Raw genomic sequence first — 26,612 nt, forward strand, 5'->3', positions numbered from 1 at the left:
CTCCCCTCGTGACCAGTCGGGTCAGTGGACCCAGGAGCCCCGCCCCGGACACCGTCTCCTCTGTCTCTGTCTCTTTCCTGCGGGCCGCTTTCTCCTTTCTGCCTCCAGCACCTCCCCAGGTCGACCCGTGTGAGGTTCTGAATTCCACTGATAACCAAAACCCCACTTCTGTGGACGCAGTCGCGTCAGTGCAGACTCCTCTGCTTGATCCTGGGGCGAGCGTGGTGATGGATAGTGCCGGGCCAGTGCCGGGCCAGTCGGAGACTCCGGGCTGAGGCCAGGCTGCCTTGTGGGTGGACAGAGACCCGACCTCGTCTTCCCGTCCCCTGTGGCAGGAGCTGTTGCAGAGCTCGCCCAAAGCCAGGAGTCGTGGTGGGCAGGACATTTCTCTCCCTGAGCAGTTAGTTGTAGTGGCTTGGTGTCTTACAGAACTGCAGACTAAGCGGGCTCTGTAAATCACTGGCAGGTATTAAATGGCTGCAGTTAACCAGAGCTCTTAGAAGCCGAGAGCCTTGCAGGAGCTCAGGAAGTGTCTTCTGGGAAGCCTCCTGAGCAGGTGCCACACGTCGCCCAGGACCCTGGTGTGCGTCCAGGGTGACACGGGAGCCTCCACAAACTGGGCAGCTCAACCAGAAAGTGCAGCCTCAGCGCTGGGGCTGGCATCCGAACTCCGGAGCCACAGGGGCCCCTCCCCAGCAGTCCAGGCCTCTTCCAGGCCTCCGGTGACTGCCTGCCTTCCTCACCTGGTGGCCTCCCTGTGCCAGGTCCCCATCGGGAGGGAGTGGCCCACTCTGGGAAGTCACCTCTGCGGAGAACTTACATGCTAGGTCACCCACAGGAGTGTGGGGTGATGCAGCCCCTGTAACCATCCCTGTCGGATACGAGCAGGGAGCTTTGATCACGACCCCGGGGTACCGTGTTTGATCAGACAGGTGCGGCCCTGGGAAGACAGCACGGCACGTCTCCACCTGCTGCGCCTCCTTGCCCTGGGCAGAGCCTCCCTGCTCTCGCTCCACTGTGCCCATCTCAGGGTGCAAGGCCTTCCTCCTGCTCTCCCGCTGGAGCTCACTCTGTCCCACTCTGGTCCCAAGTGGCCCCACCCATGACAGAACAAGCCACACTCTGAACGGTGCCCCTGGAACTCTGCTGAACCCCCGCTTGGAAACACGACGGAGAAGCCGTCTGTGGCACAGCCTCGCTGTGCGGGTGGGCCTGCTGGGCTGGCCTTGTGCTGGGGGTGGGCAGAGACTCCACGGGCAGTGCTGGTGAGCGGCTGAGCCCCAGCTATGGAACTGCCGGTGCCCTCTCAGGTCTGCCCAGTGCTCAGTGGGCACGACCCCTCTCGGATACGTGCCAGTCCTCCTGTGTGCGCTATCCTGAGACTGTCTGCCAAACGGGATGTGTAGGTGGTGCATGTGATTTGGTCTCCCTGTAATTCCTATCTAAATAAATTGCTTTGTGTGATGTCGTCTGTCATTCATATGAGCTCGCATTCGCTTAGGGCCTCAGCGAGAGGCCACTTGCCCCGGAGTGACCGAGCGATCTGACCTTTAAACGCCTTCTCGCGCCTTGCAGCCGCTGCTGGCTGGGCTGCCCTTGGGATTAATGCATTTCCTCTTTCTTCACAGGGACCTCCGCTTCAACAGAATCAGAGAGATCCAACCTGGGGCTTTCCGGCGACTGAGAAACTTGAACACGCTGTAAGTGGGAGCACTTGGTGCTCGGTGGGCAAAGTAGCCATCCCGACTCCAGTCACCTGCAGGCGGATCTCCAGTCCACTGTGGGCACGATGGCCAAAGCTGGAGGGCATTCCGCACCTGGCCTGTGCCAGGGCATCTGTGCCTGGGGTCCACACACCCACAGCCTTGGGACCACCTTGGCTTCTGTGGGCGACTGGCTCCCCCATCCCTCCCTCCAGTCTGGCAGCTTGCTTCCCTGCGGGGTTGAGCAGGACAGCGCCTCCGCTGAGCTCAGTGTGGGTGCAGGCAGGCAGCACCAGTTTCGCCCGGAGGGCAGTGTGGGGGCAGCACACGGTGGAGCCGCAGGCGAGTCCAGTCTTCAGAATTCGCAGCTTCTCGGGCACTGGGACTGAGTGCTCAGCCTGGGTGTAGGGCTGTGGGAAGGAGGAGTCAGCCAGGTCCCTGGGGGCAGGGCCCAGCGCCTGCTGGCTCTGCCCACCAGCTTCGCATCTGTGGACACAAGTGTGGCTTCGTGGCCACCCCAGTGACACCCGTGTGGAGCCCTCCGGAACCTCCATCATTGTTCCAAGTGACTGCAGCCCTTGCTGGGCGGGCAGGTGGAGAGAGGTCAGCCTGGGGACGTGCGTGCTTTCATGGGAGAGAGGATGGACCTCTCTGGTGTGCGTGGAGGTGAAGGCTGTGGTGTGACGTGGGAGCTGCTGCAGCACCAGTGGGTTCCTGGGTCCACGCTGTGGCCGCCCGTCCTGCAGAGCCGTGTCTTGCTGACTGGGTGGCAGGTCTGAGGCCAAGTCACATCCTGGCCTTGCTCATGGCTAAGCAGGGATTTTGCTTAGCACCATTTGGAGGATCTCTGTTTGTTTTTCACAGGCTTCTCAACAATAATCAGATCAAGAAGATCCCGAGCGGAGCTTTTGAAGACTTGGAAAATTTAAAATATCTGTAAGTTAACCATCAGTCCTTCACCCCTCAAGGTGGGCGGTCTGTGCTTAGAACCCTGAGGTGTAGGAGTGCGTGTGCTCTGCACAGGCTCCATGCTGGAGCCTGGCCTTCAGGTGAGTGCTGTGTGGGCGGGATTTCCCCAGCGTGCAGCGCCAGCCTCTGTGCTCTGCAGTCCAGTCACCGTGCGCGGGGAGGTCGACCGTGGGTCTGTGTGCACAGCCGCTGGTCCCCAGGTCTGGGGGTGGACGCAGCAGGCTCAGCCGCCACAGCTGAGGGCCTCTGCAGATGCGAGCCCAGTGGCCGACTCCAGGGCCTCTCCAGCTATGGGGCCAAACAAAGGAAGTGACTCATTCATGTGGAACGTCATTAGTTCCTGCTGTTTTCGTCTTCCCCTAGCTGATCTGACATTCTGTTCTCATCCAGTTAAATTCTATTTCAGCTCTTCAAGATCGATCTTGATTAAGTAATAGTCTGTCATTAAAAGCATCTGCTAGTCGAAGTCAGTTTCACAGTTTCAGAAATGGCCTCTCTTTGAAGGGCCAGCTGGGCACCCTCCACACACTTATTTTAAACCCAGATAGAATGGAGACAACACGGGACACAGAGTCCACCTGGATCTGGAGGGATGAGAAGCATGTGCTGCCTACTTTGGGCAAATTACTCTTTCTTTTTAGGATATAGTTATCTGTCTTTCCAAGGGTAGTCATTTTTAATGAAGGATTTACATCACTTATTGTAAATTGGAACAAAACCAACTAAATGTCTTTGTTATGTTGATTTGTAAAACAGAGCCATCTTGTTAGTGTTCATGTATATTTTGACGTCTGTTTTTATTTTAGGTGTTCGGTGGTTCTAATCGTAGACCTCCCTAACTCTGCTTATTAGAATGCTCTCCTCAGTGGAAGTGTTGTATATAGACTTTTTCCCACCGCCTTTGCCTGAAGTGCGGGTTTCCTGTGCTGTGTGGAGTTCGGAGCCTGCGTTGCCATTTCACGGTGGGGGTGGCCTGCTTTCTCCTCGAGTCTCCTTGGCTCTGGGCGGTAGTCCCAGCTTCACGCGGGTTCAAGAGGTGCCTGAAGTTCTGAGGCGGTGGATGCAGTTGCTGACAGCCAGCTTGGGTGGTGTGTGTGTTAACTGGTCTTATTTTCCATTTTGCTCTTGGTTCTAATCCCTGAAGGGCAGTCTGTCCTTTGCAGACACACTGCTGGAGGTGGGAATCTCTTTTTCACAGCACTTTAAGCACCTCCAAACCCCACCACCCGCTGCTCACTCAGGGCGCTCCTGCCCAATGGTCCTCCTTCCCTCCCCGGGGTGGTGGGCACAGATCGCTGGGGTGGGGTCAAGGGTGGGCCGCTCACCTAGGAGGCGGTCTCGTGGGAACCGGCATCATGCAGGGCAGAGCTGGCAGGTGGCCCTGGTGCCCACGGCTGGCTGTGCAGGTCTTGGCACGCTGCTCCAGGGCCTTGTCAGTCCACCTGCTTGACCAGTACCTCGTCCTCAGAGCGTAGAGTGCTCCTGAGGCTCCTCGCGTACTCTGGCCTGGGTATTTGGTCAGTGCACGTCTTTGGAAGTTGCGTGGGCCTTCTGTCCTGGTCCCCCTGTACTTCTGGGAGCCCTCTCCTCAGCTTGCATTTCCTAATGGCAGAAGAGAGCGCTGGTAGTTAGAATTCGTGGTCCAGGAGGCAACTCTGATGAAGAGCATGACCGTTTATTATCGGAAGACCAATGCCCAGCTGTTCCCGTGAAGTTGTGCTTCTTTATGTTTTATTTTCTTGTGCTATAATCTTATTTACTCATTCATCTGCAGTACTAGGGGTTGGACCCAGGGTGCTCTGACTCTGAACCACACCCCAGCCCTCTTGTATTTTTTCTTTTGAGACAAGCTCTTGCTCAGTTGCCCAGGCCAGCCTTGAGCTTTAAATCCGCCTGCCTCACCCTCCCAAGTTGCTGGGATTACAGGTTAGGGCCACATTCCAAGAACTTCACACATACTTTTTAATTTCAGTGATTCTGCCCATTTTATAGAAGAAGAAACTGAGGCACAGAAAGTTTACTCTTTTACACAGGCAGTGTTGGGGTCAGGCCCCACAAGCTGCCTGCCTCTCTGGGCCTCTGTGCAGTGCTGGGCTCTGGCCCCAGGTGTCCAGCCAATGTACCGAGGCTCATGACTCTTTCGAGGTCACCTCAGTGGATTTGCACAAAGGGAGGAGGTAGTGGTCCCACTGGGATGGTTTGCAGCAGCCAAGGAGCATCTTCAGCTCCATTAAGCCAGGTCCTGCTCCGCACATCAGTTACATGCAGCAAAGCACTTTGTCCTGCTGAACCTGTGGCATCAACAGTGCTGAGACAGAACATGCTGTTCACCCAGGGGCATCAAGAGGCGACTCAAGACCAGGGCCGGGGCTTTGAAGGGAGGTGTCTGCTGATGGGAGTGTGGGTATGTGGGCCTTCTGTCCATCCGCCTGCGGCAGAGATGCAACCCAGGGGATTATTATAGGGCACAATGGCAGACACAGCCCACGTCAGAACCACACTCAGGCAGAGCACCCCAGGGTCACCTGAGGTCTGTTGCTGCAGGGCTGAGCACTGAGGGAGCCCTGGCAGGTCACGTCTAGATCCCACATGCATGCCTGGTGGTTCCTTTTGGAACAGGGGACTCTGTTGAGAGTCTTCACCCCTCGAGTGGACTCAGGCCTGCAGGCTGCCATGGAGGACCAGGCAGACCACCTTCCAGGGTCCACGTCTTAGCCGCTGGGCTGACCTCGTGGCACAATTCAGCCAGGCCCCTGTGAGAGGGTCAGTCAAGTTCCAGCAGACCTTTCTTATGGACCCTGAAATACGGATTTCATGTGATTTTCGTTCCTCGTGCTTCTTCCTTAAACTCCATTCTTGGCTCCCAGGCCATGCAGAATCAGGCTGCACTGGCCCTGCAGCTCCCTCAGTGAGAGCAGGTTCTGGTGGGTGAGTGGCTCAGGATGCCCTCTGCTTCCTCTCGGCCTCTGCCCATGTCACTTCAGGACCTCCAGAAGCGTACCTGTGTGAGCTCTCCACAAGCACCCTGTGTGTGTGCAGGGAGACGCTCGTGTTTCCTGCCGGCGTGGAGACACGAGTGTGGCCCACCCTCAGTGGTGTAGTGTGAGACTGTGAGTTATCTGCAGCGCACTCTTAGGCCCTGGTTGGTCTGGCTGCTTTTGATCCTTTTGAGATGCAGGGAGGGGCCCTTCCAGGGGGCAGAGCCCGTTGTGTCCTGCTGTGCTGCGTTCAGTCTGGCGCCGGTGTCCCCTGTGTCTCTTTCCCGTCTGCAGAGTGCCCTCCTGCGTGTGCTAACCCTCCTCCATGTTTCTTGTTTCAGCTATTTGTACAAGAATGAGATCCAGTCAATTGACAGGCAAGCGTTTACGGGACTTGCCTCTCTAGAGCAACTGTAAGTGCCCTCTCCTCTTGCCTCCGTGTCCTGGATGACACCTGCCTCTTTGCCTCCCACAGGGAGAAGCTGATGGAGTTGCTTGCATGATGCATGTTAGTTCCATGGGGTGTAGGGAGGATGTGCATGATGCTGTAAGAGCCTGACGGGCCATTCCACCCGTCTGCCCCACCTCCCACCCAGTCCACCCCACACCCTCCCAAGAGCAGAGGTTTGCTGGGCTTCCATGCCCCACACCCACGGCCATGCAGTCATGGTTCCAAGAACAGTAAGAGGGATTGATTCCCTGTTTCATGGTGAAAAGTGCGCTCATGTTTCAAGGGAGGGATAGATGTGCACACAGTCCCAGTAGCAGTGTCCTGGGACTCGTGGGGCGTGAGATCGTTTCCATTGCACATTATTCCCCTTTTTGGATACCGGGATCGAACCCAGGGTACTTTCCCACCGAGCTGCATTGCCAGCCCTTTTTAATGACAGCCTCACCAAGTTGCCCAGACTGGCCTCACATTGGCATCTGCCCGCCTCGTCCTCCTAGTTGCTGGGATTACAGGTGTGCATCACTGCTCCTGGCTGCACTGTTTCCTTTTTGCGACTGTGCATGTGGGGTCAGCCTCTTCAACCACGATGGCATGATTTGGGAGAAGGCAAACTTTCCTTCCCCTGTTGGATTAGTTAGTGAATGTTGCCTGTGACTAAATGCTGCTTCTTTGACCACATGTGAAGAAGTACTTTGCTGTAAAGTCAGTGTGTTGATTTCTGAGTAGACCGTTCTCCTAAAACCAGCAAGGTCTTTCTGGTCTGTTTGCCTTTCACGCGAGCCCGCCAGTCCCCCAGGAGTCTGCAGCTACCGCAGGGCTTTGCAGGGAGGGAGGCAGCAGCTTGCCCCACGGTGGGAGACCTTCTGCTCCAGCCCTGAGGCTGCCCTCACCTGTGATGGGGTGACTGGGCCCAGTGGGCAGAGCTGGAGGCCACCCTGGAGCCCAGAGCTGTGAAGAAGTCTGTGTAGGGTGCATGCGGTCTGTGCTCACGTGGGAATGTGGAGAAAGCACCCAGAAGCAGGGCATTTGCAAAGGAACAAGCTCTGTGAGCAGCAAGATTTTCATGCTGTGGGGACGTAGCCATGGTCGGGGTGGAAGCGTGGGGGTACTGGGGTGCCTGGTGGCCTCAGGTGTGGGGGCACGCTAGGGGGAGCAAGGCAGGCAGGGAGCGGCTTGCCAGGGACAGGGCTGGCAGGCTGCTGCCAAGTCCATGATGTGGGAGTTGTCCCTGCTACTGGGACTCAGGCTTCATTCCACAAAGATCTCACTGCACCCAGGGAGACCAGAGGCAGCCGCCTCTTGCGGGCACTGTCAAGGTGACCTGCATATCCACCGAGGCTGAGCTCGCAGCCTCCCTCCTGGCTGTGCAGGGCTGAGGTGGGGAGGGCCAGCACTTGCTGATTGGGAACCCCATCCTGTGCCTTGGAGCCACTGGGAGGCTGGGAAGCCCGAGGCGGTGGAGCTAGGAGGCTAGGAGGGCAGGAGGTCTTTGACGTCTCTGAGCTGCTCTTCGGGAAGCTGTTGGCATAGAACAAAAGTACACCTGGCCAGAGTCAGGAGTTGGGTCTGAGCTCAGAGGGGTCTTCCATGCATATGGGGAGTCACTTCCTGTCCTGTTTCCTCGGCTGTCCAGGGAGGGATGTTGGTGCCCATGGCCGCCCAGCACCCCAGCCGTCCAGGGTTCTGACATCCTGATGGCGACCGTCTGTTGGTGCCTTCTAAGCAGGGCCTCTGGGTTCCCCAGCCCTCCTTCCAGGAGAGCCTGTGCTGTGTGTCCGACTGGCAAGACTCTGGGACACACCCCTGCTGGGTCTGGCGTGCCCCCTCTCCTTTATCCTCCGGGCCCTGTCCACCTGCACAGCTCAGGACTGTCCCCGCTGGAGTTAGCAGAGCCCTTCCGCATGGGTCTGGCTGGGCACGGGCCCAGGACCACGCAGATCCACGCTCTGGACCCTTGCTGCCTGGCACGGATGCAGGGCCCTGTGTGGAGCCTGAGGATTTGTTTGATCCTACCTCCTCCTTTGGGTCAGATGCCGTCCCAGGACAGCCGCTGGCTGTGATGTCCTCCTCTTTCTGTGCCACTCCTTCCTTGTCTTGTCTGGAGGGCAGTGGGCACAGAGCTGCCCCTGGAAGAGGCAGGGAGGCCACGGAGCCCCGTCCCTGAGGAGTTGCTGGCAGCCTGCGTGGCCCTCAGTCCTGCGCAGCTCTCCCTGGGAGCCTCTCCCGGGCAGCATCTGAAGTTCGGCCCTTGAGGTGATACAGGTGTTGGAGGGTGTCTCCTGGAGTGGGTTTGCTGGGATCTGTCTTGCCGGGCGTTGGTCCTGCTGCTCGTTTTGGCCTCCAGCCCCTGGAGGCGGTGGGGTGCTCTCTCCATGCCGGTGCAGGCAGAGGTCTACCTGAGAAGCCCCGTGAGGAGGGTGAGAAGCACAGGTGTCTCACTTGAGGAAGAAATCCTGCCGATTTGACTTCCAAAGTGAGAAACTGGTGTGAGCAGAATCAGAATAAATTAATTGCACCGAAAATTCACCCCTCGTGGGAAGCAGGGAGACGTGCTAACGGAGGGACGGGTGAGCACGGAGGGTGCTGAGGACTCGGGCCTCCTGCTGGGCTCCAGCGCTTCCGTACCGCTGGTTGCCACAGCACTGGCGGGTCGGAGGGCTTCCCGTGCACAGGCATGCCGTCGATGAGACTGCGCCTCTGTGCTTGTTGAGCTCCCATGGGCTCAGGGAGGCCCAGCCAGCGACAGACCCACACCCTCCGCTCGACCGCGAGTGACCCCAGTGAGTTGAGCCTCCTGATCGACCCTGTCTTTTGTCCTCCAGAAGGCTAGGAATCCAGAGTTATGTAGTGACATTCAAATGTGAAAGACTTGGGAAAAGGTGTTTGAGCAGAGAATCTGCCATGAAAGCCATTAACTTGATTACATCGTTCCTTTTTCTGAACTCCTCCAGATACCTGCACTTCAACCAGATAGAGACTCTGGACCCAGACTCCTTCCAGCACCTGCCCAAGCTTGAGAGGCTGTGAGTTGCCTTTTGTTCTTGCTTTAAGGCAGGTCTTGCGTTTCAGACCACGGGCTTTCCCCTAGTCCTCCACGGTCAGTCTGGGGTTCACCCTGCTCACTGCTCTGCTATGAAATCTACCTTCCCAGCCTAACACTTCAGGAGCGGGATTTGAATTCTTTCTTTATTTGGGCATGGTGATGAAATGGGAAAAAAATCCAGTTGCTTTCTAGACTACATGCCATCCATCTTAAATTCATTTGTATTAAATAAATGTAATCAATACGGATTTTTTAAAGTTCGTATATTTACTTGCACTCTTTTCTACATCTCTAAGAAGTGTTTCTTAAAAAATGTGTTGTCACATTCTCTTTGAACAGGTTTTTACATAACAATAGGATCACACACTTGGTTCCCGGGACCTTCAGTCACTTGGAATCCATGAAAAGATTGTGAGTAGGACTTGGCCTGCAGGGCTGCCCTCTCCGTCACCGCTCACCTGCCCTTGCCACTAGACCCGCAGTGTTCCAGCTCAGCACACGGGAGCGTCCATGCCTGGGCGGGATCTAAGCCCTTCCCAGTGCGTGTGCTGGGACCCAGGCCAGTGCTGTCCATCCGCCTGGCGGCCTCCTCACCTGAGAGCCACACACCCGAAGCTGTGTCCTGTCTGCGTGGAGACTGGCCAGAGGATGCCGACTCCAGTAGTGGCGCCAGCTCTGTGGCTCAGTGCCCTCTGAGCTAGTGTCCTGGAGGCCCACAGGCAGGGGGTGGTCTCCCTCCAGGGCACCAGGTCCCCTGAGTGAGGGCTTGGTGATGATTCAAGTGCCAGTCCTCCTTCGGCTGCCCACAGCACTGTGGCCCTGGGTGAGTTCCTGCTCCCAGCTCAGTGGGGACAGTGCCCACGCTTTGTGACCTGTCAGAAGGCAGGTGTCCTCACCTGGAACTCCTCAGTCCCAACGGTCACTACTAACTTCGTGCAGAACCTGCCTTCTCTCCAGAGGAGGGAAGTCCTGCTGGTTCACCTGTTGAGGGCAGGCCTCAGGGTGCTTCCACCAGACACTTCCCGGGACAGCCTGGGCCCAGGCAGGAGGTGCCCTGCCTCACGCGCCCAGGGAGGGATTGCACTGGTGCCTGGCAGGGGAGGCTCAGTGAGGGGCAGCTGCAGGCCTGTGCTCCCACCACCGACCCACAGAGGGGCTCCGCCCAGTCTCTTCCAGGGGCTCCTCTGGCCCATCCAGCCCGCTGTGCCCCTTTCTTTGGAACTTAAAGCCGCTCTTCCAGGCCTTTGGGGTTTTTTGCTCTGAGTTCTTTGGTGGGCCTGTGCACCCTTGCCTCCATTCCCTGTCGGGCAGGGTGGGCTTCGCGTTCCTCCCATCTCATGCAGAATGGACTGCCCGGCAGGCCGTGGGTCAGGACTCCAAGTCCGGGTGACCCACAGCTGCTAGGTCTCAGCGGCTGCCCTTCTCCCCCAGGCGACTGGACTCCAACGCGCTTCACTGTGACTGTGAGATCCTGTGGCTGGCGGACCTGCTGAAGACCTACGCGCAGTCCGGGAACGCGCAGGCGGCAGCCACCTGCGAATATCCCAGACGCATCCAGGGGAGGTCGGTGGCGACCATCACTCCGGAGGAGCTCAACTGTGGTGAGTGGGCCCGGCGCTCCCACCGGGCCGGGTCCCCCAGGTCGACCGAGCCTGCAGCCATGTCAGCCCAGTCTGCCAAGCTCTGGTCCAGGTGGGGGTGGCAAGGCCCTTGCTCTATGAGGCTCTGCCGTGCAAGATCCTAGAGAAGCCATCTGAGCACCTTTTCAGGTTCTTCCACAGAAATAAGCAAACTCACTGCCACTACACCCCAGGGCTAGTGGGGCCCAAAGGCCTGGCGTCTCCTGGACGTGCGGAGCTCTGTCAGGCGTCCAGCCCAGAGCTCCTGGGTCGTGACTCAGTGTCCTCTGCATGTACACCGGCCACTTTAACCCAGAGATTCCCCACAACAACGTGCCCCCCAGTCCCATCCCAATGATGCCGAGAAGCCAGCTGGGAGCCTCCACAGGTGCAGCCTCTGAGGTTGCACTGCGGGGGGCGGAACCACGGCTCTGCAGCGGCTGGCATGCTTTTGTAACGGGTCTGCCGAGGTGGTGTTCACATGCGGGACACTTAACCCTGTTGAAATGTGCACGGTAGTGGGTTTTAGTATATTTGCGGAGCTGTGCAGGCTGAGTAGTGAAACAGTAACGGAGCTTTAAACATAGCAGTGAAGAGCCACAGAGAGCTTAGAAAATGTCCAGTGAGGTTTGAGGTTTATGTTCTAGAAAGAACTGGACCCAGGGGAGGGTGCTGGAGACCAGCCTGAGGCTGAAGCAGTGAGGACCACTGAGGCGGATGCCAGACGTGTGGGCAGCAGGCAGAGGGGGCCGGCCTGGCCTGGAACTGACCAGGGCTGGCATGGGGTCGAGCTCTCGGCTGACCCGGGGTTATTGGGGCCATGCAGGGCACACACTCAGCACACGCCCGCTCTTCCCTGTGTGGTGCCTACAGCTTGCACAGGCCTGGAGGCTGGGGGTTGATGGGTGGCCAGGCAGGGGCACCCCGGCCTGCCCCCTTCCTCAAGCCCAGTTCCTCACAGCAGCTGGTGGAGCTGGCAGCTGCACGCGCAGCCTGGCCCAGGAGGGAAGGCTGCGGGGACACTAGTGCCCAGACAGCTGGTGGTGATCACAGCGGAGTGAGGGCGGCTGGCCTCGGGGACGTGAGTGTGGCTCCTGGTGGTTCCCAGGCAGGCGGGAAGGATGCGCTCTGCCCAGGGTGGGCAGCACAGCTGCTGCAGTGGTCGCCTGCCCGCCGTGCCCAGCTGAAGAGGCCCAGCCACTGCTCTTGAGTTTGGAGCAGAGCTCACGCAGCACCTCCCGACCAGCGTCCTCCTGGGTGAAGGGCGTGAGTGCCCCTCTCAAGGTCATGCCCTACCCTTGTGGCTGTCCCCAAGCCAGCCCTCTGAGGTTCTCAGCGTGGCGCCTCTGAGCCCAGAAGATGCTGTGAGGCTTCTGTGTGGAACAGTCTCTGGAGAGAGCCTGTTGAGTTTCGGGGGTGTTCGTGGTCGACGTGTTTGAGCATTTGTGATCTTGCTCTTGATCGCGAGGGATTCCGCCAGGGTCTCGGTGCACCGTGTGGTTTAGACTGAGGTTTTCTCTCCTTGTCGGGCACAGAGAGGCCTCGGATCACTTCAGAGCCCCAGGACGCAGACGTCGTTCCTGGGAACACCGTGTACTTCACCTGTCGGGCGGAAGGCAACCCCAAGCCCGAGATCATCTGGCTCCGAAACAAGTGAGTTGGGAGTTGGCAGAAATGCTCTGCACGCTGGGCGCACAGCGCCTCTGAGTCCCACACTGTCCAGACGCTCAGTGATCACCACCCTGCTGGGCGCCCCTGGCCTTCTGCCAGCTGGGGGAAGGCATTAGGGAGACGCAGCGCCTGTGTGGAGTGGCACCTCCTTCCTGGACTCACTCCCAGGCCAGCCCCAGGGTCCCTGCCTGGCAGGAACTGCACAGTGTCCTGCTGGTTGGTCTGTGGCCACCTCCTTCCTTGGCTGGGGCTCCTGGTTCTGACCATTGCGTTAGCAGGCTTTGAACCTGGGCTTAGTGACCAGACCCGACCAGATGGGGGGCTGTCCTCTGGGGCAGCGTCTCCAGCAACACCCGAGTGTGGGGAGCGTGGCCCGGAGGTCAGCTGTCTGACCGAGTGACCGGCCCCCTGCAATGAGCATTTCCAGGGGTTGATGAACTGGGATGGCCCTGCACCTGCCATCTGGTGCTCCAGGTGACAGAGGGCAGCCCTGGAAACTGACCTCACATGCAGGCCAGCACTGAGGTGGGCCCCGTGTGGGAAGTGCCCACCAGCTGGGCTTGGGTATTGGGCTGAGGGGAGAGAGAGAGGAGGGAAAGGGGAAGAAGGCGTGGGGATGAGCCAGGGATGGGCCCTGTGTGGGGCAGAGGCCGGGAATTGGCCAGGTCACTGGAGGGCACCTGGAGGCAGGTCCCTTGTCCATGTTGAAGTGAAGCACTTTTAAGTACACACTTTGAAGCAGGAATCCTTAGGAGGAAGTCCTGACCGTTCCCAAGTGCGGGAGCCTCTGGGCCATGAGGCTCCCCTGGAGCCTGGTCTTCCCGTGGTCAGGCTCCTGGTGTGCTCTCTGGCCCCGTCTCAGATCAGAGCTACACTCAGGGCCAGGCAGCTCGGGCACCACCCGGGTGGCTCTTCTTCCAGCCAGGAGCAGATCTCAGAGCAGACTCCCCGTCTTGGGTGAAGCCATGTTGACGGACAGGTGAAGGTGACCGAGGCGGGGGTACACTGGATACCTCTCAGGGCACAGGCAAGAGATGGCTCAGGCGTGGGGATGTCTCAGGTTCGTGCCAGGTCCAGAGCTCTTGTCCCCATAGCTGTAGGGACACACAGGCCTTGGGCCTGCGCTGCTCTGAGGAAGAGTGAGATGCCGTCCAACTTCAGAAACCTCGTTGCCTTGGGTAGCTCTGAGGTCCATGAGATCAAAGTCCAGAGTAATTGGAGGAATTCTGAAGTGTCATGAAGTTGTGTTTAAACAGTAGAGAAGAATAAATTCAGGTCAGAGCCTTCACAGTGACATTTATAAACGAAAAAAAACCCATGCTGAGAGATTCAATCACAGAACAAACTGTCACACTGGGCACCTGTGGTGCCTGCCTGCCTCCCCAGGGGCAGCCTCCCCTGCTGCCTGCCTGCCTCCAGTGGCTCACCTAGCCTGTGGAAAGGAACTGGGCACCATAGTAAGCCGCACTCAGGCCTGGTGACAAGGTGAAGCTGGGCAGGGACGCGTCTCGCTGGGTGTGCTCCAGTGGGCACAGCAGATGGTGAGGAGTGGTTGGAAGCAGCCATGCCGCGGGGCCAGCCTCACTCTTGGGAGTTCCCGAGTGGTCTGGGAGGTGCTTTCCGTTCCTCCCCCACCTGATGGGGCACAGGTCCCTGCTTTGCCGGCATCTTAGGGGGCTGAGCTGGAGTGCGGCCATGCTGAGACCTGCGTTGTCTGGACTTTGCATTGGCTGCATCCAGGCTGTAACCTTTCTGGGTTCGTTCTGGAGCTGCTACATTCTGAAGCTCGGTGCAAGGCCTGTGCCTGTGCCCTCTCAGTGGCAGCCGGCCCTCATCTCCTCTCCCTGTGCATCCGGACAAACGCTAGAGGTGCAGGGACTGGGCGAGGGACCAAGGCCTGCTGGCCTTTCTTGCTGTGCAGGATGGTGGGAGGCTGTACTCAGACGGAGCCCTGGGCCCCTGGAAGGCGGCTCCACGAGGCCCATTGCACACCCTGAAAGGGACTGAGCAGCAGCTTCTAGGGTTTTTTGTTTGATATGGGTCTGGCCAGTTTGTCCAGGCCAGTCCTGAGCTTCCGCACTCAAGCAGTCCTCCCACCTCAGCCTCCCAGTGGCTGGACGACTGGTGTGCCCGTGCCCAGTTGGCACTGGTTTTTGGAATACAGAGAGGTACATCTCAAGCCTTTAGTAATGTAAAAATATGTTTCTACCTCTTCTTTCTATTTAACTTGTCAAAAACAGAGGCAAATTTTCTTCTGAATTCTCCCCACCTTGCTGCCTCTCCCCCTGGGAATCACAGCCACTGGGGGAGGTTGGGGGAGGTTAGCTGGGGTGCTGCAAGGGCCCGTGCGCACTGAGAGGTGCGTCCTCAGAAGCGTACCTGGCGAGCAGGTGTCCTGCAAGGCCGGGCACCCTGGTCTGCTGGCAACCTGCCTCGGGCCGCATCATGCTCAGGGTGGGCAGGCACAGCCTGTGCGCGAGCAGGCGGGAGCACCAGCTTTCTGTGTCTGTAGTAACGAGCTGAGCATGAAGACAGACTCCCGCCTGAACCTGCTGGACGATGGGACCCTGATGATCCAGAATACGCAGGAGACGGACCAGGGCATCTACCAGTGCATGGCGAAGAACGTGGCTGGAGAGGTGAAGACACAGGAGGTGACCCTCAGGTACTTTGGGTCTCCAGGTACGTGGAGGGCATTGCCTGCAGGGCCATCCTGACCGTCCACTTCTCCTTCCCTTGCACCCCACCCAGCCCAGTAAAGTAGGAAGTGTTAGTTTCCCGGTGGACACAGGTTTGGTGCTTGAAGTTCCTGAAGCACAGGATCCTACGTGATTCATGAGCAGACTCTGGCCTGAAGTCAGCCCTGAGTCCAAGGATGTGCTGGGACCCTCCAGGCAAAGGCCAAGGCTGCAGTGGTCTTGCAGTATTCTGAAATCGCTGCACCGTGAACTACTGAAGGCTGAAGCTGCTGTTTCTACCTTTTTCTCCAAAATGTCACCACCCATATTAGTCATGTGCTCCCTGGTTTCTTGTGTCTGTGAATCACATCTGTTACTGGGTTCTCTCTCCCTTGCTGTAACATGGAGCAAATCCATTTACCACTGTCAATGCTTGGCGAGTCTTGGACAGCACCCCTGGAAACTGTTACTGGTGTCCTGCGGGACACTGGATGTTCACAGGAAGTGCAATAAACAAAGACTGGAAGTGGCCTCATGTAAATAGGCCAAGTTTTGCAAACAAACAAGCAGTGAAAAAACAATTGGCTTTGGGGCTTGCAGGCTTTCAGATCTGTGATAAGGCTTGTTAGCCCCAAACGCAGGAGAAAAGATCTGTACATGTATGTGCCAGGTTACATGCTGTGAGAGTCTCTGTATTAAATTCCTGCCAGGGTGATTCTGCTTGCAAGGGTACGCACTGGTTGGGCTTGGGCGCGCATGGCTATATTTGTCCAGGTGGGCTCTGTCAGTTGTGTCCCACCCCACCCACCAGGTGTGAGGACTCCCTTTCCACATGTGCCCGTAGAACACATGCAGTAACGTGTGGATTTTTTTTTACAGATTTAGATTTGAAAATTATTACCTCAAAATAGTGTTTATGTTTCTTTTTGTGATGAAATTGAAATTTATAAGGTCTGAATATACGTTAGAAACTACATTTTGTACCAGTGGGTGCTCCAGCTGGTGCAGCCAGACTGGCGTCGTGCACGTAGAGCAAGCTGAAGTGAGCTCTGGGCAGTGCTGGGCCCGGCTTGGAGGAGCCCCGCTGCTCCGACTGGCAGCGCCTGCCCTACCTGGTCCCTGCGTCACTGTTGCCTGCACAGTTCCTGGTAGAACGATCACATGAAAGTATGCTCGTACGTTTTGTTCCTTTTGGTTGTTTAGGAGATCACTAGACTGGATGAAGAGCCTCAGCGGAAATTGTCAAGCAAAACAACAGTGAAACTGGAAGAAAGTAATTGAGGCTCTCTGTTTGCCACAGCGCGACCTGCTTTTGTGATCCAGCCGCAGAACACAGAGGTGCTGGTGGGAGAGAGCGTCACGCTGGAGTGCAGCGCCACAGGCCACCCTCCGCCGAGGATCTCCTGGACCCGAGGGGACGGCACGCCCCTGCCCGTCGACCCCCGGGTGAACATCACTCCCTCTGGCGGCCTGTACATACAAAACGTGGCCCCGGGTGACGGCGGGCAGTACACCTGCTTTGCGTCCAACAGCATCGACAGCATCCAGGCCACTGCCTTCATCATTGTCCAGGGTGAGTATCCTGCACCCTGCCAGGCCCCTGGCTCTGCTGCCCGCCTGCATCCGCCCTTTATGCCCCTTGGCTGGCTTTGGTTTTGCCCCCAACACTCACCCACTTGTCCGACTGCCTGTGACTGTTGATTGCTGGTTTTCTTCAGCACTGGACTTGGCCTGTGGGCTGTGGTGTGGACAGCCTTCAGCACTGGTAGACGTGAATGCATGTGTCCACTGCTGGCCGTCAATCCTGGCACTTTGAAGGCAACTTTCAGTCCTGCCCTGAGGTCAGCATCTGAGCTGGAACCCGGGGAGTAGGCAGCTTTAAGATCTTTTCGGTATATTTCCAAATTACTTAGTTGACCCTAAATTGAGTATGAGCTTTTAGATGAGATGCCAAGTGGGGCATCTGTCAGGAAGCCCAGAACAATGCCGAAGAGCGGACTGGATGGCTGGTTCCTTGCCCACGCCTCTTCCTCCAGCCCGTCGTTCCCCTAACAAGTTGTGACCCTGTCTCATTTTCTTTGTGCTCAAGGTCATCTGCGGTGGGTTTCCTCTCTTGAGCTTGTCACCTCTGTAGATGGGCTCTCACCAGATGCACGGCCCTTAGCATGACTTCCCACTGCGCACAACTGCACCGGGAGTTTTTAACTATTGGCAAGTACTAACTTAGATTAGGGAACAAGCGTCTTTTTGCTGGACTGCTCGCAAAGCTGAGCTACTCTGTCCTTTGTGCTCTGGATACATTGTAGCTGCTTTGCTGGGACCAGTAGCTGTCTGTGATGCTGAGGAAACACCCTCCTCCCAGGTTCCTTCTGCCTTGTCGACTGTGTCCTTCTCTAGCACCTCCCCTTCCACACCTGCTGGTGGACAGGGCACCATGCTGTGTCCCCTGGGCAGTGCTTTATCCCAGCACTGTGTCAAATGCCCCTTTACAAATGTTCTTTCTCCCAAAGCTCTTCCTCAGTTCACGGTGACTCCTGAGGACAGAGTGGTCATTGAGGGTCAGACAGTTGATTTCCAGTGTGAGGCAACAGGCAACCCGCAGCCGGTCATCGCCTGGACCAAGGGAGGTAAGACACCATCCCTGGGCCTGCAGAGCCCACAGCTTTAGGACGAGGAGAAACCAGCTCTGTCAACCTAGCACCTTCCAGACAGGGCCGAGTTGAGGCGGATCACATGGGGCAGGGTGCTGGGCGAGGGCAAGTGTTGTGCTGTCCACAGCACAGATGCCCTGAGGGCGTTTGGCCGCACACCCGAAGGGTCCCGGGGCATCTGCCTGCTCCATCATGCGCTTCTCCTTAATCAGGAGCCTTACATCTCAGCATGGGGATGCAGTTCTCTGGGTCACTCACGAGGTGCATGGAAGCAAACAGCCTCAGGCGCACTCTGACACGGAGTGCCCATCGACAGCTCTCCAGTCCCTGTCTGGACTCGGGTCCCTCCCAGCCACATTTGGTAGAGACACAGCCCAGTGGGGTGGGGCTGGTGCGGCAGGCGCCCGGGCAGCGTTCCGTCCTGGTGCCCAGGGGCGTCCCTCCAGACAGCTGGCCACCCTGGCTTGAACAAGGGCTGCCATGTCCACTTGTGCCACCAAGGGACCCTGCCCAGGAATACTGAAGAGCAGATTGGGTGGAGGGAGCTCCGCACCTACCCTAGACATTCCTGCCCTGTGGGATCAGAGAGGTTTCTCCACAAAGGAATGTGCTGGGCCCCTGTGTGGGGAGCCCTGGCTTCCAAATGGCTGCAGGCCTCAGTCCTTTCCTGTTCTCTCTTCTCGGACACGCTGAAGGCCGGTCCCTCCAGCGCCGCAGTCACCACGTAGTCTGGCCCCTTGTCGCTCAGCCTCTCCCCCATTATGAGCCAACGCTCACCCTTGCAGGCAGCCAGCTCTCCGTGGACCGGCGGCACCTGGTGCTGTCGTCAGGCACGCTCAGGATCTCGGGGGTGGCCCTGCATGACCAGGGCCAGTACGAGTGCCAGGCCGTCAACATCATCGGCTCCCGGAAGGTGGTGGTGCAGCTGACCGTGCAGCCCCGAGGTAGGCGCCGCGGACTCAGGGGCGCGTTTGGACCCAGCACGGGGAAAGTGCTTCCTGCAGCCCGCACTGCGCGCTCCTCGCGCTCCTTCAGGTCCTCGGCAGTGTGTTCCCAGGGCCTCTCCCTCCGGCTGACCGGGGACTCTAGGGAAGGGTTCCCCAGCCGCCACGCCTGACAGGTGCTCAGAGAGCACAGGGCTGAGCTGGCCAGCTCTGTGCAGACCCAGGGGCCCCGGCACACCACCCCCGCCTCTGCCCTTCGCCATCTGGCGTGGCTCCCCTGGCCTTTTGGAAGCCTCAGTTTCCTGCTCCTCTGATTAGAGGATGCTCAGCTGCCTCCTCTCCCTCCTGGTAGAGCCAGCATGGAAAGGTCAGGGCGTGTCTCCAGCACAGTCCACTGAGCTGAGATGGGCCAGGCTGCCCAGCTGAACCTGCTGGGCGGAGGGTAGGTTTCGGGCTCTTGGTTTCCCCACGGAAATCAAATCACAACCAGTGGAGGATCCTGGTGGCCTCTGGGGCCCTCGTCCCTTATCCTCCCACTGGATGGGCCCTGGGCTCCATGGATCTGCCCTTCAAGTCCCTGATTTGCCAGGATTTGGCCTGTGAGTGAGAGATTGCATGGGATGGGGTCCTGACGGGCACCCAGCCACCTGGTGGCCCCTCGCTCCTCCAGTGAGGCTGCTCCGGCCTGGCTCTCCCCCGCCCGCGAGCACTGGGCTCCCGAGCTCCTGGCCTCGGTGGAACTTGCAGCCCAGACCTCGTCCTGCCTGTGGCCTGGGCAGGGGCACTCTGGGCACTGGGTACGGGAAGCCTGGGGGATATTGGAGGACCAAGTTGCCGTCCACCCCACGCTGCTGCTCTCGGGGCCCAGGGTGGAAGCAGTGACCAGAAGGGTGGGGGCAGATGGCCTCCTGTCCCTCTGGCCCCCTTACTCTTCCTGGTTGCCACTGGGAGGCAGGGATGCTTGTCACCCACGGCCCCTGGGTCGGCGTGACAGGCTGGCCAGGCTTCTGCTCTTTGAGACCTTCTGGTCCTTGTCTCGCCTTCTAGTCACCCCGGTGTTCACCAGCATTCCCAGCGACCTGACGGTGGAGGTGGGCACCAACGTGCAGCTCCCGTGCAGCTCCCAGGGCGAGCCGCAGCCAGCCATCACCTGGAACAAGGTAGGAGCTGGTGCCACCCTTTCTGCAGACTCTCCGCAGCAGAAAGAGAGCACGCGCTGTAGGCTTGTGTTGGCGACATCTCGGGAACGTCCTTGCTAGTGAGAACAAGGGGATGTGGAAGGCCCTCCTTCCATGAAACCCCAGGACTCCTAGTTATTCGACTGATCGATTTTTTTTTTTTTTTTTTTTTACTGTTTTTACTCAACCCAATAAAAAATGTTAACTGAACTCCGTGTGGACAGGAAGTGCTCCCTAGGAGGTCAGATGGCCACACCAGGCTCCCCTTGGGGGAGGCTCTTAGGCCAACCATGGCCGCTCCCCCTCCAGCTCCCTCGGCCTGCGACCTTCTGCACACACACCCGGACTGACACGTGACTTGTCTTTTCTGTCTCCGGGTTGTCCTGGGTCTCACTCAGACACGCTTTTACTCAGGGAGAGTCCCAGTGCCCCCCACGTAGCTCATAGTCCAGGGAGTTACCCTGAGTGTCCCCGCACTCAGGCTCTGTCCCGCCCCAGGATAAGCGTGCGAGGGTCCTGGGGAGTGCGCGGTGGCACCCTCACCCTCCTTCCAGCCTGCCCGCCCAAGTGTGGCCTGAGCCTTCATCTGCAGTCCTAAGCACCCAGCGCCCGAGTGCGGCCTGAGCCTTCATCTGCAGTCCCAGGCAGGCACCCAGCTTCCCAGGAGAACAGCCTTGGCCTCTTAGCCTTGTTGCTGCGACTGTTCTACTGTTTTGCTCCAGGATGGGGTTCAGGTAACGGAAAGTGGAAAGTTTCACATCAGCCCTGAAGGATTTTTGACCATCCATGATGTTGGGACGGCAGACGTGGGTCGCTATGAATGTGTGGCCCGGAACACCATTGGGTACGCCTCGGTCGGCATGGTGCTCAGCGTGAACGGTAAGGGGTCCTGGGGAAATCGGGTCCTGCTCTGCTGTGCTGTCCAGAACACAATGCACAGGCCAGTCCTGTCGCCCCTGGTGAAGGGCGTCGGGAATGATCCGGAGGACGGCCTGTCCTTGCTTCACAGGCCGGTCAGTGGTTGGGGCGTGGCTGGCGTGAGCACCTTGGTTAGCACTCCTGTTGTCCTGACCCTCGGCAAGCCCTTGTGGGAAGCTCCTGTAGGGCTTCCTCAGTGGTCATCAGGTGTTGCACACCCTGCAGGGTGCGGCGTCCAGGCTGTTTGCCAAGGGCAGTGCTGAGGAGGGTTCTGTGTCCCCACCACGGCTTCTCGCTGGGTTTGGCGCACATGCTCTGACACGCCTCCTGTGCGTTCCTCACCTTCCGCCCGGACAATTCTTCCCTAAGCTGGTTGCTGGCCCTGAATGTGGATCCTGCCCTCTCACATCACGTCTGTGGCCACCGTCCTGCACGCACTGACCCCTTGTTCCTGACTGTCTCCTCATGGGATTTCACGGATCCTGTGGTGCCAGGCACAGCTCCACATTTCCTGGGCCTCTCCAGCCTGCAGTGCTGCACTGCAGCTCCTGCCCCTCAGCTTCAGGTCCTCTGAGCCTGTGCCTGCTGGCCGGCCTCCTGCTCAGAGTGCTCGGGGCCACCTGGGAGGACCTGGGTGCAGACAGCCCACTGTGGCCTCTGGCAGGCCCCAGCTCTGCCTTTTCCTTTGCTGTTGTGCTGGGTCTTCCTGCGAGGAACAGGGACCACCTGTCTGCCTCCCCACAGAGCTAGGAACACAGTTGGTATCACAAACGTGAACCACAACGGAGGACCCAGCGGCTTTTGCTTTCAACTTTAGAAAGACATTGAAAGCCCCAGTTTTCTCATTGTGTGGAGTTGTGAGATGAGTGTGGAATTAAATAGATGAATCCCATTACCAGAAACCAGGGAGGCTTTTCGATTAGTATCTAGTTTAATTTATGATTTAATTTTTTAAAGTTAAAATAATTTAATTTTTAGCTTGAAAAACACGTATTACTTTATTGTGAATTAGCTATGTATAAATTTCCATAGTTCTTTTACCCCAAAATGACACTTTATGCATTTTTAATGGATTTCCTTTCTCTTTAAGAGAAAAGATGTAGAAGCTTTTAGATTATTTTTCTGTGACCATCAGAGAAAACACAACTTGCACTGTCGATAACAATGAAATATCAATGGTAAATACGGAAGGCACGTCTGCCTCATTGCCAGTTGGCTTGACGATATCAGATGCGCACACCCGTGAGCATGGCCTCTTTGGGTTTGGCCCAGGCAGAGTTCTCAGGCTACCCGAGTGGGAAACGTGTGAGCTTCTGAGCTGCGCGGCACAGCTGGTCTCTTGTGTGGTGTGTGTGCTGCTGTGCTGGGGTGGTCAGCTCTGCCCAGTCCGGGAGGGCAGCGGACATCAGGTGCCAGGTGACAGTGAATGGAGGCCGGGCTGGGAGGCTCTGAGCAGGGCCAGTCCCTGGGCCTTGCCCTGCTGCACTGGGATTTCCAGTCCAGGCGCTTGGGAAGCCCCTGGGAGGGCCCGCAGGGTAGAGCTGTGGGTGTCCTCCTCAGAGACCACCGTGCTGTGGGCAAGGCTCTTCACTGCAGGAGTGCAGTGCAAGAGTCCAAGTGAGCACCTCACCCACAGGCTCCGGCAGCCGTGGAGATGCTCGGTCAGCTCCTGGCCCACTGCCCAGAGCCATCTCACAGGCCAGCAGTGCCTGCAGCAGTCAGGGTGATCGGCAGGCCAGACAAGCTCTTTGTGCCATTTTCAGTAAAAGAGAGAGAAGACCACGGGGGAGGCCAGCTGGGGAGGGGAGGATCAGGGGCCCTGTTTGAACAGTGAGCCGACAGCGGGAGCAGCCCTTCGCATGGATCAGTCTGGAGCCCCGGGGGGAGATCGGTGCTGACGGCAAGAACGGGAGGCGTTAAATCCTGGGAATAGGCAGGGTTGCCAGGAGCTCCTGCTGGAGAGCACAGGGCAGGCACTACGTCTGGGCTGCCCCAGCAGCCAGCCATCGGGAGGGAGGGAAAAATTGGTAAGATGGCACCCCAGACTGACCAATGAAAAGATGGCATCAGAGAACAAAGATCACTCATGGGATCGTGTACACCTGTCGGTCAAAAGGAAGACAGAGCAAAGGGGGTTGCTGGGGCCTCGGGTGCACCTGAGGTGCAGGAGGTCCCCTGCGGGAGGAGTGCGTCTCTGGGCCTGGCGAAGGAAGCACCAGTGGGTCCTTCCCAGCTGAGAGCAAGTCCGAGAGCTGGTGGGCGAAGGGCCGCCTGGCCCTGGGCGCTGAGTCCACAGTCGGCACCGCAGGAGCTGTGACGTGCCGGGTCCCAGCCAGGCAAAGCCCGCTTGTCAGCACCTCAGCAGAGAACTCAGTGCGTTGCGGCCCAGGTTGTGCTGTGCTTAGTGTGGTGTGTGGTGTCCGGGGAAGCAACGTCTCGAGACGCGGCGTCCAGACGTGGTTTTGTGAGTCACGAGTGTGGGTTCCTGACAACCTGTGACTTTGTGCTTCCCAGTTCCCGACGTCAGTCGAAACGGGGACCCGTTTGTTGCCACCTCCATTGTGGAAGCGATCGCTACTGTGGACAGGGCCATCAACTCCACACGGACACACTTGTTTGACAGGTACGGGTCGGGCGGTGCTGGTCATGGGTCACCAGGCTCTGCCCTGTGGTCCCAAGAGAAACAATTTAAGTCATGGAGAGCACGGGCTCTGGCTTGGGGTCGGGGCACACGGGGCGCGTCCTTTCCTACTGGAGTCTCGACTCTGACCCTCAACAGAACATTCCCATGAGACTCCGCTCACTGCTGAATGAGTTGGCCTGACGGGGCCTTCAAGGCAGCCGGGGTCCCTGCTCGTGCTGGCCGATCTAGGCTCTTCTCTGCACCCTGACTGAAAGGCCGTGTCTGTGCCCGCTCCTGAGCTTACTAATGGTCTGTTTTCAGTGTCTCTTGCTCCTTGTCTGTCTGTCCCTGTCTCTCGCCTTCTTCTTTGGATGAGAAAGGTACAGTACCCCTGTTGTCCGAGTAGCCGTAGAGACTCAGCAGCCTCAGCTGGTGGGTTCTGGTGGGTGGGCTCTGGCACCACTGCGTCTCATGGCTCCTCTCCCTGCCAGCCGTCCTCGTTCTCCAAATGACCTGCTGGCCCTGTTCCGCTACCCGAGGGACCCGTACACGGTGGGACAAGCCCGAGCAGGGGAGATATTCGAGCGGACCCTGCAGCTCATCCAGGAGCACGTGCAGCATGGCCTGATGGTGGACCTGAACGGAACAAGTCAGTACCCACCCCCACCCCCCAGCAGACCCCACCCCATGAGCCCCAGCCCTGAGGGCTGGCACCTGTCGGGGGGCAAGTCCCAGCAGTGCTGGAGCCAGGGCTCGGCTGCGCTCACAGGGCTGGGGCCTGCTTTGGACCTGCGGGGACTCTTGTGTGCAGACCCTCCCACGCCGCCCACACCAGCTGCTGCAGGTCCTCCCTGTGAGCGGGACGAACCTCGGTGCCAGGGGCTGAAGCGTAGGGTGTGTGGCGTGGCGGGTCAGTGGTGCCTGCCCACATGTGGGGCCGTTCCAGCCGGGGTGGATGACAGGGTGTGGCCTGCACTGTCTGCCCACCGTGGCCTTCGTGCAGTGCCAGAGTGTCAGCAGCGGTCCTTTGGTGGCGCCCACTGTCCTCACCAGCACAGAATGAGGCCTGGGAGGACCATCCGGCGCTGCTCAGCCACTTCCTGGGGCTTCTGCATTTCCATACGCTTTTTTTCAACGATCACAGCGAAATGGTGACTCGGCGTGGAGTGAGGTCGCAGGCACTTCTGTTGGGAGCTGGGTGACAACGGGTGGTCCTCATCCTGTTCTGTCCTGAGCAGAAGCTTCTAGACACTGCCTCATGGCCCAAAGAGGGCCGCTCCTGCCTCCCTGTCCTTGGGCCTCCAGCCTCACGGTTGGAGGCCCGGGAGCAGCCAGCTCTTTGTGGTGGGACTCCAGGCTCATTCCCTCCCAGTGCGTCTGGGCCCTTCTGCTCGCCGGGCGCAACGCCAGCCTGGGGTGGGTGCAGCGAGGCCGTGTGTTCTGGGGACATTCCCCGGACCTCTCCAAGGCTCAGGCGCGGCTCCTCTGTGGCAGAAGGGCAGGGAGCACAGGAGGAAGTTGCTAGATGTCACTGCTTGCTGTTTCGTGCCTTTCTTTGTGTGTGCTGGTTCAGTCCTTAACCCTCGCCTTGAACTCTGAGAGCCCTTGAGCCCCCGAGGTCCTGCGGGATCAGCCCTAGGGAAGCTGGCTGCAGATCCGCTGTTCAGAACTGCTGGACTCCCATGCCAGCTTCACGGATCTCCGTGCTCTTTAGAGACAGACCTGGAAAGGCACAAACCCACAGCACCCAGCAGCCCCCCACACTGGCCTTCTCCCTGAATGGCAGCCGGAGCTGCTCACACATCTGCCTCACCGGTCCATCCTGTAGGCTGGTCAGGGCGCATGCTCTACGCCAGGCACCTCCAGGTTTGGGGATATGGCAACTTGAAAGAAAAGAAAGCCTCAGCCCCAAAGTCCCAGCACTGCAGATAAACACAGGTGCTGAGCCAGGAGACCAGCCACAGGGAGGAGTGCTGGGCACCAGGCAGTCCTGGGGTGGGTGTCCTCTCCAGGGACCCCAAAGAAGAGAGGCCTCCTGGGGTGAGGGGACAGCAGATGCCCAGGCTGAGAGGCAGAATGTGGGCCAGGCAGGGCAGTGTGGCCAGAGCAGAGGGACGGTGCAGGGAGAAGGGTGGGAGGGCGTTGCCTACCAGAAAGGGGCTCAGAGCCACCAGGTCTGCTAGCAGAGAAATGGGATCATCTTCCACTCTGGTGCCCAGCATGGGTGGGCAGACTCAGGGAGCCCAGCCCTGAGAGGCTGAGCGGGGACTCTGCTGCCTGCCGGGACTGCCAGGACGTCTGCCTGTGGTCAGCGCTGTTGGAAAGAGCGAGTGTGCTCCAGCAAGCCCGAGGCCCGGCTGCACCAACGTCGGAAGGAAGGCTTCCCTTCTTGGCTCTTCCCTTCTTGGCTCTTTGCTGCTTTGGTGCTTCTGAGGTTGGAGAGTGAGGGTTTTCTGAGATGTCCCTAGAGTAGCTGTGAGAACAGCCAGACGCTTCCTTTGTGGTTTGCTCTGCAGGAGGCGAGCACGGCAGAGGTGCTGGCGGCAGAGGTGGGGAGGCTGCAGGTCGGGGGATCCAGGCTGCAGAGCTGCTGGCGGCAGAGGTGGGGAGGCTGCAGGTCAGGAGATCCAGGCTGCAGAGCTGCTGGCGGCAGAGGTGGGGAGGCTGCAGGTCGGGGGATCCAGGCTGCAGAGCTGCTGGTGGCAGAGGTGGGGAGGCTGCAGGTCGGGGGATCCAGGCTGCAGAGCTGCTGGTGGCAGAGGTGGGGAGGCTGCATGCAGGTCGGGGGATCCAGGCTGCAGAGCTGCTGGCGGCAGAGGTGGGGAGGCTGCAGGTCGGGGGATCCAGGCTGCAGAGCTGCTGGTGGCAGAGGTGGGGAGGCTGCAGGTCGGGGGATCCAGGCTGCAGAGCTGCTGGTGGCAGAGGTGGGGAGGCTGGAGGTCGGGGGATCCAGGCTGCAGAGCTGCTGGCGGCAGAGGTGGGGAGGCTGCAGGTCGGGGGATCCAGGCTGCAGAGCTGCTGGTGGCAGAGGTGGGGAGGCTGCAGGTCGGGGGATCCAGACTGCAGAGCTGCTGGTGGCAGAGGTGGGGAGGCTGCAGGTCGGGGGATCCAGACTGTGTTGCCCATCACTTTCCCCAGGCACCAGGGTTTCCAATGGCTCCTCCCCTCCCAGCCTGGGAAGCCTCC

General features: G+C 58.8%; 1 protein-coding gene across 2 annotated transcripts in view; it reads left to right on the top strand.

Annotated features, from left to right (window-relative positions):
* Pxdn (peroxidasin) overlaps positions 1 to 26,612 on the top strand; it is a 79,009-nt gene that overhangs the window by 37,127 nt on the left and 15,270 nt on the right. Inside the window, exons 2-16 of one of the 2 annotated variants that reach the window (XM_047523002.1) lie at positions 1,629 to 1,700; positions 2,568 to 2,639; positions 5,992 to 6,063; positions 9,053 to 9,124; positions 9,484 to 9,555; positions 10,576 to 10,745; positions 12,299 to 12,416; positions 14,947 to 15,116; positions 16,413 to 16,685; positions 17,623 to 17,739; positions 18,549 to 18,707; positions 19,755 to 19,867; positions 20,608 to 20,764; positions 23,318 to 23,426; positions 23,918 to 24,075. In XM_047523002.1, coding sequence (XP_047378958.1) covers positions 1,629 to 1,700; positions 2,568 to 2,639; positions 5,992 to 6,063; positions 9,053 to 9,124; positions 9,484 to 9,555; positions 10,576 to 10,745; positions 12,299 to 12,416; positions 14,947 to 15,116; positions 16,413 to 16,685; positions 17,623 to 17,739; positions 18,549 to 18,707; positions 19,755 to 19,867; positions 20,608 to 20,764; positions 23,318 to 23,426; positions 23,918 to 24,075 — 1,904 coding nt within the window. The remainder of the gene's footprint in view (positions 1 to 1,628; positions 1,701 to 2,567; positions 2,640 to 5,991; positions 6,064 to 9,052; positions 9,125 to 9,483; positions 9,556 to 10,575; positions 10,746 to 12,298; positions 12,417 to 14,946; positions 15,117 to 16,412; positions 16,686 to 17,622; positions 17,740 to 18,548; positions 18,708 to 19,754; positions 19,868 to 20,607; positions 20,765 to 23,317; positions 23,427 to 23,917; positions 24,076 to 26,612) is intronic. The other variant, XM_047523003.1, reaches the window with a different exon arrangement.

The sequence above is a fragment of the Sciurus carolinensis genome, chromosome 13 (assembly GCF_902686445.1).
Source record: "Sciurus carolinensis chromosome 13, mSciCar1.2, whole genome shotgun sequence".
NCBI classification, from domain to species: domain Eukaryota; kingdom Metazoa; phylum Chordata; class Mammalia; order Rodentia; family Sciuridae; genus Sciurus; species Sciurus carolinensis.